Source organism: Typopeltis vanoorti, chromosome 25 (genome assembly GCF_054136105.1).
Source record: "Typopeltis vanoorti isolate ZY-2024b chromosome 25, IOZ_Tvanoo_1.0, whole genome shotgun sequence".
In the NCBI taxonomy this organism is placed as follows: Eukaryota; Metazoa; Arthropoda; class Arachnida; order Uropygi; family Thelyphonidae; genus Typopeltis; species Typopeltis vanoorti.
Genome location: NC_143573.1, coordinates 15,112,775 through 15,130,755, shown reverse-complemented (window position 1 = coordinate 15,130,755; position 17,981 = coordinate 15,112,775). Strand labels below are relative to the sequence as shown.

The following is a 17,981-nucleotide window of genomic DNA, read 5'->3' as shown; positions in this document are numbered from 1 at the left end:
AACAGAAGGTCTAGAATTTAGTTGAAAAGATCAATGAAAAATTTGATGGAAGCCTCCATGGTCCAGAAGAGATCTCTACTTTTTCCATGTAGTGGAACTTAAGTAGAACTCATAATCTCTTGTGAGATTATGATCTGACAAGTTGATGTCAAGATGTTTTATCTGAATTATCCTATTTATAAGAGAAGAAGAGATATAAAATCGATCAATACAAGTACCAATATTTTGATTCATGTAAGTGAATCAAATTCATGTATGTAAGGATGTGTGTGTTGTATTATGGGATACTAAGGCAGTTGATGTGAGGTCATTAGATGTGAACCATATGAAGTGCCTTCATATGGTTCACGGACAATTCATCGTGGAAAATTCATGGTGGGGACAATTCACTGCAAGGAAAATTTGTCGTAAAGAAAATTTATCGTGAGGAATATTCATCGCAGGGAAAATTTGTCATGGGGACGATTTATCACGAGGAAAATTGATCGCAAGGAAAATATATTACAGAAAAATTGATCGCTGAAAATGTTATTCTCAAGAAAACTGAAATGAATTGCATTGATACTGATATATAAAAAGTAAATGCAGTGCAAGATAAATTTCACAAAATATAATTTTATTATGTATCTATGTATTAGTCCGCACAGTTAGCCGAGTGGCTGGTTGCTTCACAACCATATGCCTTGGAAAGGAGTGTTCTGGGTTCGATTTCTGTCACTGACATGAGGAGTGTAGGATCTTTCTCAGACATAGCCAAGTTAGCCAGTCTTGGGCGAGGACTGCAGGGTTTTCTCCCCAGTTTATGTGGGTTTTTTCCTCTTGCAAGCAAACAGCAAACTGGTCCTGATAAGATAACACTTCTACAAACATAGTATACACTGGGAGTAATAGGGCCAACCACCTTATCCTTGTATAACAGTTGCGGTTATAATTTTGTAAATATTAATATTCCATCAACAGAATCTGGAGTATCAAAGTAAGAAAGAATATTTATACCATTTTAAGACAAAACAGAAATTAGGAAACTCACTAATCAATAAAGTATTACTTTCACTGTATAAGAATAAAAATACTATGAAAATGTAATTAAAATCTAAATCTATTTAATATCTATAGTGAGACAGTGATGAAAAAGATTGAAAAACAAAAAATAGGAATTGGTATCAATGGTATAAAATACAACAATCTTAGATATGCTGATGATACCATTCTAATAGCAGAAAAGAGAAACAAATTAATCAAATTACTTCAGCTACTAATTGAAGAAGGTAAAGAATTTGGATTGGATTGAGTTTGTAATACTTATAACTGCAATCATTATACGAGGATAAGGCTTATGCCTCCCAGTGTATCCTATGTCTGTAAAAGCGTTATGTTCTCAAGGCTGGTTTGCCTGCTTGCAGGAGAAAAAATCCCACATAAACTGGTGAGAAAACCCTGCAGTCCTCGCCTAAGACTGTCTAACTTGGCTATGTCTGAGAAAGATCCTAGGCTCCTTATGTCAGTGATGGAAATCGAACCCAGGACACTCCTTTCCTAGGCATATGGTTGTGAAGCAACCAGCCACTCGGCTAACCACGAGGACTAATACATAGATACATTATAAAATTATATTTTGTGAAATTTATCTTACACTGCATTTACTTTTCATATATATTAGTATCAATGCAATATCATTTCAATTTTCTAGCGAATAACATTTTCAGCAATCAATAGTTCGCGCAATTAATTTTTCTGTGATGAATTTTCCCCGCGATGAATTGTCCCTGTGATGAAGTCTTGGCGATGAATTGTCAGGACACGCCTTCATATACAAACTAACTTTGCTTACACTTGGATAAAGGATGACACCAATAATATAATTTCTTAGCATCTTTAATTTATAGTATAATCAAGTGGAAAAACTTCCAACATCTATCTTTAATCCAGAGTATTTTAGTAATAAAGTGTGACAGCTTTTGGCTACTTGTATATGGAAATGTGACTTCTGCATTACTTCAATCTTGATGTCACTCGTGGGTCTGGCCCCCACTGATAAGAGACCTCAATAAAGTTCGAAACCAGTCTGGGTAGTGCATGTCTGATGATATATATATATATATATATATATATATGTGTGTGTGTGTGCATTACATTATTATTATTATTACCCCAAGACCCCATGTAGTCAAAGCAGGTGCTTTTATCATACACACAGCTCATCATATCATGCCTTAAACACTCAAATTCTCTGCAGACACCACACTCTCCTCAAGGCATTTCAATCATTTACAACTCTGCATGCAAAAAACCTGCTTCTCACTCCCCTGCTCTCACCCTCTTTATACAGTTTCCAGGGATGACCTCTAGTTCTCCCCTGATCTCCCACTGTTTTCTGTAGAACCTCTCCAACACTGATCCTATAACAACCCCTTACTAACTTGTAGGTCTCTATCATATCCCCCCCCCCCCTTCCTCCTATCCACTAGACTCTGTAAATTGCATCTTCTCAATCTTTCCTCATAATCGACACTCCAGAGGTCAGAAACTACCTTAGTCAGTCACCTTTGGACTCTTTCCAACATCTCTTCGTCTTTTTGAAAACCAGGTGACTAAATTTGGGCACAGTAGTCCATGTGTAGCCTAATCAAAGCCTTATACAATGGAACAAGAATCTCTCTACTTCTACAAGTCAGTGTCCTCCGCATCATTCCCAGAAGCCTTTGTGTTGTCTTCACAATTTTGGCTATGTGTCCCCTAAATTTCAGATCCTTATCCACTATCACCTCAGATCTCTTATTTCTTCCACCTCCAACAATATATCCTCACCAAGTATAAATTCTACATCCCATCTTTGTTTCCCAAATTTTAAAACCTTAAATTTTGCAACACTGAACTCGCATCCTCATTCCTGTGCCCAATCACTCAATTTATTCAAGTCTTGTAAGGCCACAACATCTTCTCTTCGTAGTTTGTCCCAACTTTGCATCATCTGCAAACAACTGAATATCTCCATCCAAATCCTCGCCAGTAGCATTAACAATCTTCGCCAATATCATAAACACCTTGCTGATACCTATCAGATATCCAGTCTCTGATCCAATGCACTAATCTGATATCCAACCCCATCCGCTATAGTTTGACTATCAACTTATCATGCAGTAATCTGTCAAAAGCCTTTGCGAAATCAAAGTATATTACTGTGTATCCCACTCCTCTGTCCAAGGAAGCTGTTACCTTATTGTAATAAGTAAGTAGATTACTAAAACATGACCTCCCTTTAGCAAATCCATGTTGTCCATCAAAGATAATACATATCATTGTTTATCATTGTTGTCAACCCAATTCTGGATCATAGTTCTCACAAGCCTCTCCAACAACTTAACCACAACACCTGACACACAGATAGGCCTATAATTTGATGCTGGAGTTCTATCACCTCCCTTATGAAGCAACATAATCTTACCCTCCTTCCAACTAACTCCTCATTCCATGCAACACTTGCAAGCTGTCTCCTGAGCTCTTCATAATCACCACCCTCGTAGTTCCACATATATCTTTTTCTCACAGAGGTCCTCACACTGCTGGCAACCACCCAGGTAATCACTTCATGGTCACTCTCATCAATTGGAGGGTGATTGGACACCTCAGTTATAATTACATCTTCTGATGAGATGATAAAATCCAAGACCCTCAATCCTCGTGTGCCCTCTGTTACATACCGTCTGAGGTAGTTGTTCCCTCAAAAACTCAAGAACTCAATCTCTTTACTTCCAGTTGATATCTCATCTGTTTTTAATATGAATGCAAGACTCATATTAAAAAAATTGTCAAGGCAGATGTCAACTCCCTGGCACATTCCTTCAGAATATGTGGTGATATATTATCAAGTCCCACAGCCTTATTAACATCAAGTTTGCTGAACTCCCCATACACCTCTTGCTCACTTACAGGCAGTCTCTCCTCTGCATCATCTGCTTTCAATCTCCACATTCACAAGAATGAAAGACCTTTATGAATTGCTCATTAAGTACCTCCACTATATCTTCTGCAGCAGTTGTCCTTATACCATTTTCTCCAATCAATGTCATCCTAGGATCTTTTGGCTTCATTATTGTCCTCTTGCATCTCATAATATGCAAACAAGTCACCCATCTTGCTTGGTCTTTGTAATCCTCATGGAATTGGTTATTTCCACTTTTCTTGTGCCTCCTCCATAATGCCTTTTTATCAGGCTTAATCTCTTCATTCATCCATTTCACACCTACCTTATTTAACCTTCTGATCCTTGGAATACACTACTAGATAGTTCTTGAATATCCCCCAAGCTGCATTTATCTTTTTTCCAGCTAACTCCTCATTCCACGCTACACCCTCAAGCTGTCTCCTGAGCTCTTCATAATCACCCCCCCCTTGTAGTTCCACATATACCCTTTTCTCACAGAGGTCCTCACACTGCTGGCAACCACCAAGGTAATCACTTCATGGTCACTCTCACCAATTGGAGGGTGATTGGACACCCCATTTATAATTACATCCTCTGATGAGATGATAAAATCCAAGACCCACAATCCTTGCGTCCCCTCTGTTACATACCAATCTGAGGTAGTTGTTCCCTCAAAAACTCAAGAACTCAATCTCTTTACTTCCAGTTGCTATCTCATCTTCCCAGTTTATATTGCCATAATTAAAATCACCCTTTCTTATTTGCTTGACTAATTTGATTATACATTTCATAGTCACTACCATCAGCATTACCAGGTCTATAACAACATCCAACCAAGTATTTCATTCTATTCACCTCTATCTCACACCATACTGCCTCAAAGTCACTGGCACTATTTCCCTCTTGTATCTCTACTTTGTATGGACATAACTCTTTCTTTATCATCAATAGCACTCTTCCTCCCTTTTTATCCTTTCTATCCTCACAAAACACATTATACCCTTCCATCCCTATTCCTATCAGGATGTTGTCCTCATCCAGCCATGTCTCACTTATTTCAACAGTTTTTGGCTGAACAGACTCAATTAATGCAACCATTTCATCTGCTTTGTTTCTTACACGTCTAGCATTTGTGTACAAACACATCAACTTATTCCTGGATCTATAGCTAGTTCCACCGATACCATTCAACGTGATTTCTCCATGCTCAACTCAGACCATTTCCCTTTCCCATTATTCATTTTCCAGTTCATCCCCTTCCTTTCCCGTCTACACATGCCTTTACGTCCTCTTGGAGCATCCACCTTTCTCATGCTGTGTTCCTCTGTTTACCCTGAGCCTCCCTGTTTCTCTGTTCATCTTGCACACCCTTTCTCTCATTCTCTATGCCCATGCCGCTCACCTCTTCATTCATAACCACCTCTTTGATCTCTTCTGTCTTACTCTCCTCCTCTTCCACATCGCTTCCCACTTGATCAGATTCATTCTCTGCACTCACTTCTCTACCTTCCTGCATTGTGGAATACTTATGGAATGCTAAGGCAACTGATATGAAGTCATTAGCCTCTACATACAAGTAGCCCAGTCCTGAGGTGACTTCACTTGCAAACTTTGTTTGATTACACTTGGTTAAAGGATGAAACTAAGAATATAATTTTTTGGCATCTTTAATTTATAGCATTAGAGAATATGAAGATGGAATGCTTCATTTCAGGCACGGATTGTTTAACAGAGGTTAAGCAATTTTATTTGGGCATAATATACAAACAGATGAATCATTGTGAAAAGCAATTATGATGGGGATAGATTGCAGGCATGAGAAGCAGAGTAGGGCAGCTAAAAAAGTTAGGTGAACAACATAAAGGAACATACTGACATGAAATTATAACTGCCATAAAGAAGAGACACTTGACTGAATGAGATGGAGTGTACCTTGCAAGATCATCACTAGCCAGAAATGACAAGTGACATATAACAACATTAGTAATTTTATTATAAATATGTATACATATGTATATTTATCTTATTTTATTTATTTTTTTATTTTATTATTATTTTCCCCCTTTACTTTAGGTACTATTACCTACTACCAATTTGAATACCAAGTATATCTTTGGGAGTGGAAATATAAACAAAGTAAAAGAAATACTTCACAGTAAAACTTCGATTAATGCTATTTTTTTGAATGTAAATATGTTGACCACTCTGCAAAACTTCTCGTTAGAAAAGGTATTTGGTATGCCAGTATATGATAGGTATGTTAAATGATTAGATTTTATTTAAGTAAATTACTTAAATAATATCATTATTTTATATGAATAAATTTCTTAAATAATATCAGGAACTTACTTACTAGGTCTCATATTTGGAGATCACAGATATAAGAGTTCTCAGAAAGATTAGTTGACTGAACAGATGGCATCAATGGCAGTATCATATTAAAAATGAGGATATTAGGAAAGAATTTTACGTTGTTAGCATTCAGGAATGTTATCAGAGCTAATCTCAGGTGGTATAGCTACTTAAACAGAATAGGAGAAAACAAGTGTTCTTTATCAGGGTAGGAAAAAGACCACAAAGGAAGACCAAGATGTAGTTGGATTGATACAGTAAAATGTGCCTTAGAAGACAGAAATATAAGATCTGATAATGTTAGAATGTTGACAGATAACAGGCTAATCTGGAGGAAAATTGTTGATAGGTTATGGATAATACTACAAGAAAAGTTACATCATTATAATGATGTAACTTTTCTTGTAGTATTATCCATAAGATCCTGTGCGCCCTCTGAGAGTATATGTGAGGAATTTGATGATGATGATTTGAGTACATTTCTATTTCTTAAATAAATAAATTTCTGCACCAGTCATAAATCACATAGCATACCAATTTCTAAAGTCAGTGAATGTGCATATTTTATTTATTTATTTTTTTTATGACCCCTCACATGAAAGGTTACAGACACCTATAACACTGCACTGCATTGTGTGGATAAGTGATTAAGGAGAAAGAGACATTTTTTATGCCATGTCTCTTGATATGATTCTTAAGGAGTTGGAGATTGTAAAGAATAAAAGTGGATGGAATGAAAGAAGATGAGAAGTTTGTTTGTCGTGTGTGTGTGAAGCTGGACCTTGAATGGGTGTTGTCCAGTGGCTGCTTTAGTTCTTACATGATTAGAAGAAAGTGGAGGAATGGCAGTGTCCATAAAAGTACCTATAGAAAAGGCACAATGTCGAAACATAGTGCCTATGGGAAAGTGACTGAAGTGAGTCTCTGATGGAAGGGTTATCTAATAAGCAGTTGCCCTATTCTATATATCATCTAGAATTCTTAGAGAGGTTTTGGGTACACCACCTTAAATATAGGAACAGTATTCCAAGGTTTGGATCTGAGACTTATAAAGTGTTAGGAGTTGAGCAGAAGAGTACCAAGCTAATAAAAAAACTCTTATTAACTATATTATTATTATTATATATGGGAAATATATGACTTCTGAATTACTTCAGCATTTGTTTCTCTTTCGGGTGTGGCTCCCACTGGTAATATTTATATATTCTTCTAGGAGCTACTCTGAAGGATTACCCTCCTGTTCTCTGGTGTAAAAGTAGGCTTTTCATGGTGGGTTTGTTTGTTTGTGTAACCTCTTACCCAGGTTTAGTATCTTCATGACTAGACTCTTTGTATATAGATGAGTCCTCAGTAAAGATCAAACCAGTTTGGGTAGCGATACATTCCTTTATGCATAGAAATATACATGTCTGAAAGGAAGTGTACTTTGCATTATGGGATACTGATACAAATGATGTGAACTCAACTGCTTGCATATACAAGCCTAATCATGAGTACACTTCACATGCAAACTTTGTTCACTTACATCATTCAGATAAAGAGTCAAACAAGTAATATACTTTTTTTTGGTAAATTTAATTTATTTTCATATGTGATCATTTTGGTCCAGATATGGCTTTTTCTACCTCGTGCATTGCTATATTCTCTTCACTGCATTTCTCTAGAATATTTTCTTATACGCTTTGTAAGAAAATATAAAAGTCACTTTCAGAGTACTCTGTGTTCAGTTGAGATGACATGTTTCACTAAACTAATCTTTATTTTATTTTATTTTTTCCAACACTGGCAGGCCATTGGGATAATACTCAGGAAATGGTGTGTTGTGTGATAAGCGTAATAAAATTTGTAACTTGAGTTGAATGAAAACAAAATGGCAGTAAGAACAAGATCATGTTGAAAGTTTATTTTTCACTTGGTTAGACTATAATAAATTTAGTTTAATCCTTTATCCAAGTGTGAGCAAACATAGTTTGCGCCTGAAAATATCTTCAGGACTTGGGTAAGGTAGTACAACACCGGGAAACTCGTAGCAAAGGTGGACCAAGCTAACATCACTCCTATCTCAGTATCTCCCATAATGCAAAACACATCTCCTTGCAAATATGTATAATGTTATGCATTAAGGGAAGGGCCACTACCCAGACTAGTTTCGACCTTTATTGTGGTCTCTTCAGTGGGAGCCAGGCCCAAGTGGAGATACCAGGCAGAAGCAATGGCGAGGTTATCTTTATCTATAGGAGTTGCTAAAAGGTGTGTCACCTTTTTATTAAATTACTCAGGATTTAGAGAAAGATGTTGAAAGTTTATTTTTCACTTGGTTAGATACTGAGATAGGTTAGATACTTGGGAGATACCGAGATAGGAGTGATGTTAGCTTGATCCACCTTTGCTACGAGTTGCCCGGTGTTGTACTACCTTACCCCAGTCCTGAAGATATTTTCAGGCACAAACTTTGTTTGCTCACACTTGGATAAAGGATTAAACTAAATTTATTATAACAAGATCATGTCTTACTGTGCATTGATCAAATGTGATTAATGTATGGATTTCTCAAATAGTTTGCTGTCATTGTTTCAGAAGCGGTACCGTAAGCTTTCAAAATTATTTTTATTCATGTAAAATTTTTGCTTTAATATTGAAAGTATATTCAGTACAGTCACAATACATAAATAAATACAATATAACATAAATAAAATATGAATAACAGAATTCATAAGTAAGACAAAAATTAATTTAAAAAAATTATATTGTTGGATCTTACTTCGTCTCAACTCATACTTTGGATCCGACATGTTTGTCACTACAATGTTCTTAAATAAAAAATAAGTTGCTAGTTGACTTCTAATCCAAATATAGAGAAAATTTATATTTATAGACTGTGCCACTCTATATCTGAATTAGTTCAAGAATTGAAGAAAAACCAACTCTCAACTAATTCTCTTTAATATGTTATTAATATATATACTGGCCGAGTATATTTAACTTATTTAATTCACCCGCTTTGGTTCGAATATTTTATGAATGGTGTAGTAAAAGAGATTCAGGCAAAATACATCTTTAGATTAACAAAACAAACATTTAATTTAGGATCACAAATTATACACTTAAGTTCAATTCACTAATTAAGATATTATAAACCTTTTAGCTCTTCTGATAAAACAGTCATACAAATTCAGGCAATGGTTAATCTGTTATCTGAAATACAGTCTTCACACAGTTCATTTAACTATTTAATAAAGTTCAATTCCATAAAATTCCTTAGTGATCATTCACATTAATATCTCATAGTTTCTTAAATTTCAAATACAATAAAAATGCAATAACACTTCTTCACAAGTTCACACTCTTAATTCCACACTCCAGCTAATCTCCGCAATAGTTACTGTTAATATAGGGATATTCTAGGAAGAAACACACTCATGGTTGGAATATTCTTACCGGTAATCTTCCTTCTTCATCTACTTATATGCGAACACTTTTTGTAACTGTATACACTTTAATCAATTAACAGCACTCATTAAAACAAATCTTCTTAGTAATAACTGAATTAATTAACGGTCACAATACACATAATTAAACGTTCTTGCATGAAGTAAAACGCTTGTATACTATCTTAGACATCACTTGACCAATTCAGTGTTCTACTAATAACTCTTGTACTAAGGTAACACACTAATTCCTTAACCTGAAGTTTTGTATTCACAGTTGCCTCCGGCATACAATTAATCCTTTAGGCACTATAATTCTTAACACCGCTATCGTTAAACTCAACTTTGTTGCTTCTAATTATTCTCTAGTTACTCCGTGCTATGCTTCAAGTTTCCTTGTGTCCTTGAAAGGTCGGCCCTGAAATTAAATCTCAACTCAAGTATCGCTAGTCTTTCAGTAGTCACTTAGCTATCTTCCATAGCTTTATTTGTTATTCTGAAACTTATTAGCTAACCGCTTCTCAACTAGACTTTAATTAGCTGCTCGAGTGACTCGCCGACTCGCTATTATCACACTCTGATTCCCCGAATCAATCTCCTTTTTGATTCCTTCTCCGAATGCCGAATTAGAATATTTCTCTTTTTTCAGCGTTCCTAGCTTATATATCCCCTTTTCCCACCTAAATTGTTCTCATGCTCTCTTTAACTAAAATCCTTTCCAGTAAACTTTCAACATTCTCCATCACGCTCTGTTCCAAACTCGTGCAAGCTATCTAACATACGTTTCCATGACAACAAAACAAAATATAAAAAAATTGAGGCATTGCATAACATTATACCTCTACAAACAGGAACAAATAAAGAATATTTACACTTCAATTAATGCGCAGTTAAATTGTTGAATACAAATTCCTATAATATTAACATAGCAATAAATAAAATAGCTTAATAATATTTTAATACAAAGTTTTTTTCTTTATCAGTACACATTCTTGATTAAGTAATTAAATATTAAATCAACTTATATTATATGAATATTAATTTATAAATAAGTGATTTACATTAAATAATATTTACAAGTCTAGCTTATGTGATGAAAGATCATGTTGGATTCTGAAGCAAATAATAATTACTTCAATCTCTATACATTCAGAATCCAACAATATGCATAATAAGAAAATAACCATTTAGGAATTTACATAAGATGAATACAATATATATTTTTTTTTATTGTATAGGCCAAAGGCCATCATATCTGTTTAAAATTAGATGATATAGAAAAGTCTCACAGCTCTCTTGGTATAAATATTCCGTAAAGAATTTACTTTTGTGTAGAAGCTTGGTTTTTTTCCAGAGTACTCTTTGTTCAGTTGAGATGGCATGTTTGGCTAAGCTAGGATTGCTCAGGTTCATGCTTGGACTACATCTTCTTGGTAGACAGCTGCCAAGTACTGGACTACATCTTCATGGCATACAGCTGTAGATCTACCCATATGCCCAAAGTATATTTACCCAAGCAACAGAAGCAAGAGATCTGATAGACACTTGGAAAGCTGAGTGGAAGAAGCTTGTCTTTAGGTGAAGAAAGGAATGTTGAAATCTTCCTGACAGGACAAAATGATACTACAGTGCTCAGAGGATTCAGAGCTTTAGTGATTATTTGTCAGCATGATGGTAGTTTGTATTTTTTAATGTTTTGAAAAGAAACACACACTGATTGTTGCATCTGTATGCATGACCAATATCATTAATTTTTGTACTAGGGAAACATGATTTTGTTATACTTTTGTTAAATACCCCCACTGATTATAGAGTTTCCTTAGATAATTTTCTCCATACCTTGTTTTTCAAGACAATGAACATGGCCTTCATGTTTATAAGACAATGAAAATGACCTTCAGAAAGCATTTGATGAATTAAACAAAATAAGCCAACAATACAATTTAAAAATTTCACAAAAGAAAACAAAAGTCATGGGATTTAAAGGTTGAGATCATGTTAGATCAAAAATAATTATAGAAAATAAAATAATAGAACAGATACAGTTTAATTATTTAGGCTTCATAATAACATATCTAAAAGATAAAGATATAGATGAAAAATAAAGAAATTTCAGAAAATCTGTATAACAATTAAAAGGATATTGAATAATAAAACAAGGCAAGAAATTCAACTAAAATTTTATAAAGTAATGGCCACTCCCACTCTACTGTATGGTTCAGAAACATGGATCGTATAAAGAAAGATGATAGTAAAATACAAGTTGCAGAGATGAGATTTTTAAGAGCAATTAAAGGATGCATAAAATTGGACCATATGTCCGCGCGGTTAGCCTAGTGGCTTTTGCACTTTGCAACCATATGCCTGGGGAAGGAGTGTCCCAGGTTCGATTCCCGTCGAAGACGTGAGGAACTTGAGGATCTTCCTCAGGCATAGCCAAGTTAACCGATCTTGGGCGCGGACAGTAGGGTTTTTCCCGCCAGTTTATCTGGTGTTTTTCATCCTACAAGCAGGCAAACCGGCCCCGTGAGCATACGCTGCTACAGTCAAAAATATATCCCCCCCCAGCGGCAGACTAGGCGACAGGTCAGTCGGGAGTGGTACTAACAAGAAGTCATATCTAAGTAACACAAGGACCCTGCATAGAAAGCGAGAATAACGCATAGTGAAAGATAAAATTGGACCATATAAGAAATGAAGACATCAGAAAAGAACTAGATATTTACGACATAAATGAAAAGATAAAGGAATACAGAGAGAAATGGAAACAACATCTATGTAGGATGGAAAGATATTGGCTATCAAAAGAAGCATATAGATTAGACCAAAGAGAAAGAGAAAAACAGAGAGGAAGACCAGTGAAGTCAGAACAGGCAAATGCCTAATCCTTGAAGAGAAGAAGAACAACAACAACCACCACCTTTGTTTTTCTCGTTTGTTCACATGATCTCGATTCTTACCTTGTACCACTTGCTTCTTTCTCTTTTCAACTCTGCTAATCTCTTAGTGTTTCTGCAACTTTTTGATTTCACCCTTTGTCCTGTATAGGATAACATTCAAGTATGCTATTTCCTTATTTAGATCCATTTTGTTCGCCTATATTTCTGCCGAAACACGTTCAACATTAATTTAGACATTAACATTTTCCATTCTCCTGCTTATATGCCCTATACTACTAATATTTGCTTCATTCTTGGCACCTAACTGCACTTGCTCTCGAAACACTTAGTACACAGTCCCTCACCAGTTTTGCATTCCTTCCATATATTTGACTTTAATTTCTGCAATGAATACATCACATATACACTGCACTGTACAAAATCATGTAAATTTAAATCACACAACAATGACATCTTTGCGACCACTGCTCTACTGTGTATTGGCACCATACTGGCCATATTGTATTTAAACAAAGGATACATGGTTTACTTGTATAACTCAATAACTAAGCAAAATAAAATAAAAACTACCAGTTAACCTAATATTAATAACTAAAATATGAAAAAATTACTTATCTTTCAACTGTGCTCATAACTCAGTTTAGCACATTTCTTTCGTTTCTTCTTGCTCCTTATCCCCAGTGCTATTAGAGTATTAAAACTCTAAGGGTGAATCTGTCTTATTTTACTGTTTCTTTTTGTCTTATGCAGTGGGAGTTTGCCTTCTCTCCCAGGTATTTGCCTCACCTAGTAGGTGAAGACAGGAGAGGAGGTGGGCACCATCTTTCCTTAATTACACACTGTTAGATATAAAGAAAACCAAAACATTACAGAATATCATGCTGGTGTGGTTGTCACCTGGACAAGCAAAGACTGTGTCATCTTATAGGGACACCAGGAGAGATGATGAAAAATGTGCTACTGGTGACAATGACCTACCCATGAATATAAAGATTTTAAACATTAATTTCGTCTGAGAAACAGATTTATGGTAGAACATGGAATGTTAGATCATTATATCAATGTGGTCATCTCAAGATTCTACAGCAAGAATTAGCATACTATGAATGGTTCACCATTGGATTATGTGAAACAAGATGGCCAGAAATCTGGAGAAATTATGAGAGAAGAAGGAAATCTCTTTCTTTACTTAGGTATACTCCAGAAGGAGGGTAAAAAGGAGTTGCTTTCTTGATCCAAAAAAATATTAAATGCTGTCATAGAGTTTAAACCTGTGAATAGTAGACTTGCAGTAGTAAGACTACAGAGTAAACCATGAAATATAGTTATTATTATACAAGTATATGCACCAACAGCCTCATATGATGATCAGGAAGTGAATCACTTTTATGTCCAAATCAATAACTTGATCCCTGAAACACCTAAGAAAGACTTTCTAATAAGGAGATTGGAATGCAAAAATTGGATTAGATTTAGGAAGGAATTTTCTCTCCCATTCTGGCCCTTTTGGATTAGAAGAAACAAATGACAGGGATATTGGAATCTAATAAGATTTGCTTTGCAGAATGATCTCACCAAAACTAACACGCTTTTCCCACATAGTCACAAAGGTCACGAAAATGGACCTTGATCTCCCCAGATGAAAGAACACAGAATATAATTTATTATATATTTAAAAAAATTAAATATAAGACTTGTATAAACTCTGCAAGAACTAGTTCTTTCCTGGGTGCTGAAATTGGAAGTAACCATAATTTAGTCTTAGCAACATTTATGTTGAAATTTGGATTTAGACCTGTGAGAAAAATGAGAAGAGAAAAGTTTAACCTTACACAACCCATATCAAATATCACTAAAAAATTATTTAAAATAAATCTTTCTTTTGTTCTTTTTGAAATTGATGCACTCTCTTGATCCTGATGCCCCTTATCCGTAGTTTTGAAGGACAGTTATTGAAGCAGCTGAAAATATTCTAGGAACAAAATGCAGTATTAATGAATCTGGGATTACCCAAGGAATATTGCAGCTTTGTGATCAGTGGAGAAAAATTATGACTAATTTGTCACATTGGAAACAACAATTAACACTATAATTATCTGAACAGACACATTAAAAAGCATGTAAAGTTTTCAAAAAAATAAAACAAAAACAAAATGCAAAGAAATTGAGGATAATCTTCATAAGAATAACCATATGTACATATAATAATAATAATAATAAGAGCTAGATAATTGAGGATGAGTCCATTTAGGGTAGAAACACAAGAAAACAATGAGGGTAATTAACAATATTCCATGTAACAGTTAGTTTGAGGCTATTTGGTGTGAAATGGAGGCTAACAAATGAAATATATGGTGGAGTGTTGCTACAGACCTGGCAGCCCATTTGCAGAGAACAAAGAAATGCATTACTAATTTAGCCTTATGGTTCTAAGACGAGTGATCATTATGGATGACTTTAATTATCCAAACATTGCTTGGGTAGAAGAAAAATCTCATGAAAAGAATGAAGAGGAATTTATTGAATTGTTGAGAGACAACTTTTTCAAGCAGCTTGAGAAAAAAGAAACTCGAGGTCAAAGAGTGTTAGATTTATTCATAGCATCAGTAGGGGTTGCTGTTAAGAATGTGACTGTGAACATACCATGCTTTCTTAGGAAGTATCTAATGATATTGATGTTCCCATTAGAAAGGTTACATGCTGAATTACAAAGCTGGAACTTATCAACTTAGGAGAATACTATCTTTGGTCTGATAGTATCAGTTACTGAATAGGGAAAATATCAGTGATGCATAGGAGTCTTTGAAAAAGTGCATAAATGAGGTGGTATCTGAATGTATCCCTAGTGGTTGAAGAATAAATAAGTTGGGAGTGAAATGGATGTGCAACCTTATTAAGCAAGATATCCAGAAGAAGAAGATGATGCATAAAGAATATCTTGAGAATAAGAGTGCAAGGAGTTATGAAATGTATATTGCGCAGGCCAGAAAAGTAACGAGTATTGTACGAAAAGCTAATTTCTCAAATCGGAGTATGAAAAAAAAATTGACTATGCAGGCTAAAGGCAATCCAAAAGAATTTTATTGTTATGCCACAAGCAAAAGAAAGAATGAATGTGGAAGAATAACTTTACTGAATGCAGATGGTACTCTAGTGTAGGAAGCGAATGAGATTGTTCAATTATTGAGTGCTCAATTTGCTAAGATATATCAACCAGGTGTATGTAACATGGTGCACAGTGCTACTGCAATATTGGATGAAAAGTTAGAGGTGCAGGAAAATGAGGTTGAAGAGCTATTGCATAACCTGGATAAGAATTTGTCAATAGGGACAGATGGATATCAGCACGTTTGCTAAACGAATGTTCAACTTAATTAGCTAGGCCTTTCATGTGTTTGTATAGCTTGAATCTCAGCTCAGGAATGATACCACAGGAATGGAAGGAATGAGTGATAGTTTCATTGTACAAGGGTGGTGCAAAAACTGATATGTCTAACTACCAACCTATCAGTCCTTGTCAGATGTCATCTCCTTCCAGGAAGTTGACTACATGAGCTTCCACCATGTATGGTATTGTGCTTCTCTTTTACATTCTTCATAGGACAAAAAGGTCCAGTCCTTAATATTTCCCATCCAATCTATTCTTACCCACCAGTGTCTCTGGTCTAATAGCGAAGATTTTATAAAAGTTGGTAAGAACTTGCATACAGAAATGGGTAGACAAACTCTGCAAGGAGCAGCATGGGTTTACTAAAGGAAGGTTGTGTTTTTGCAATTTGCTCATATTTTATAATAATGTTATGGCTAAGTTGGATAAAGGGAATAGATACATTATGATAATATTGGATTTTGCTAAGGCATTTGATAGGATACCACACAAAAGGCTATTACATAAACTAGAGAATATAGGATTGGCATATAAACTCTTGACTTGGATCAGGGAATGGCTGACAGACAGATATCAAAAAGTGGTATACCACAGGTGTGAATCTGCCAGATTTAAGATGATTAGTGATGTACCTCAGGGTTCAGTCCTTGGGTCATTGTTGTTCAATCTGTATGTTAATGACCTTAGGAATAGTCTAACAGCAGATGTGCAATTGTTTGCTGATGATGCAAAGGTAGGCAGGGTCATCAGGGATGCTACTGATTTCCAGCACTTAGAAAATTATTTGAATAAGCTGGAAATTTGGCAAACAAAATGGCTCTCAGTTTAATGTTACTAAGTGTAAAGTTATGCACTTTGGTGTGATGATATTTCCAGCAGCATATTACGAGGGTGGTCTGAAAAGTTCTCGGCCTCACCATAGATGGTAACACTATCAGCAAGATTTTTTTTTTTTCTAAGTTGGTGCTTCTATCATAAGCATCCATGTGAAATTGCAAGTCATTCTATCAAGTATCTACCAAGTTTGTGTTATACAGCTGTCTGAAGCAAAAGTGTTGTTTGTATTCCTTGAAATGGATAAAATTAAGTATCGTGCAGCTATAAAATTCTTTGTAAAAGAAGGTTTAATGCCAAAAGAAATTCATTCGAAGTTTATGGGTACTCTTCTCCTTCGTTTTTGGCGATTAAGAAATGGGCTGCCGAGTTTAAACATGGCCGTACCAGCCTTGTAGATGATCCATGTAAAGGACATCCAAAAAATGTAACAACACCAGAAATGATTGATCAGCTGCATGATATGGTATTGGATGACCAGCGAGTCAAAGTGTGTTAAATTGCTGAGACTATAGGCATTTCAAAAGAATGTGTAGGATATATTTTGCATGAAGAATTGCATATGAAAAAGCTTTGTGCAAGGTGCCGCACTTGCTCACAGCAGATGAAAAACGTACTCACATGAAAATCCCTGAACAGTGCTCAGAGAGTTTTAACAAGAATAAAACTGATTTTGGTGCATTGATTTATTACTATGGATAAGACTTGGATTCACCATTACACATCAGAATCCAAACAGCAGTCAAAAGAGTGGTTGTTCGGTACCAAAGAAGACAAAGTCGGTTCTAGGAAAGGTCATGGCATCGGTGTTTTGGGATGCTAAAGGCATTTTGTTTATTAATTATCTTGAAAAGCATAAAACAATAACCGGGGAATATTATTACAATCTTTTAACCAGACTAGACGAAAAAATTCATGAAAAGACCCTGTTTGCAGAAGAAAAAAATCATCTTTCAACAGGACAATGCACCTGCCCACAAAGGTGTTTTGGCAATGGGAAAATTAAGGGATCTGCAGCGTTTTTCTTCGAATCAAGAGGTGATTGCAGCTGTAGAGGGGTATTTTGCAGATCTTACTGAGAACCACTACAGGGACAGGATAATGGTGCTGGAGCATCGCTGGAATAAATGTATTAGTCTTAATGGAGATCATGT

General features: G+C 35.4%; 1 protein-coding gene across 1 annotated transcript in view; it reads left to right on the top strand.

The window, feature by feature from the left end:
• LOC150092567 (GTP-binding protein 6) overlaps positions 1-17,981 on the top strand; it is a 203,553-nt gene that overhangs the window by 40,425 nt on the left and 145,147 nt on the right. The window contains exon 2 of the mRNA XM_090414235.1: positions 5,999-6,180. Coding sequence (XP_090270361.1) covers positions 5,999-6,180 — 182 coding nt within the window. The remainder of the gene's footprint in view (positions 1-5,998; positions 6,181-17,981) is intronic.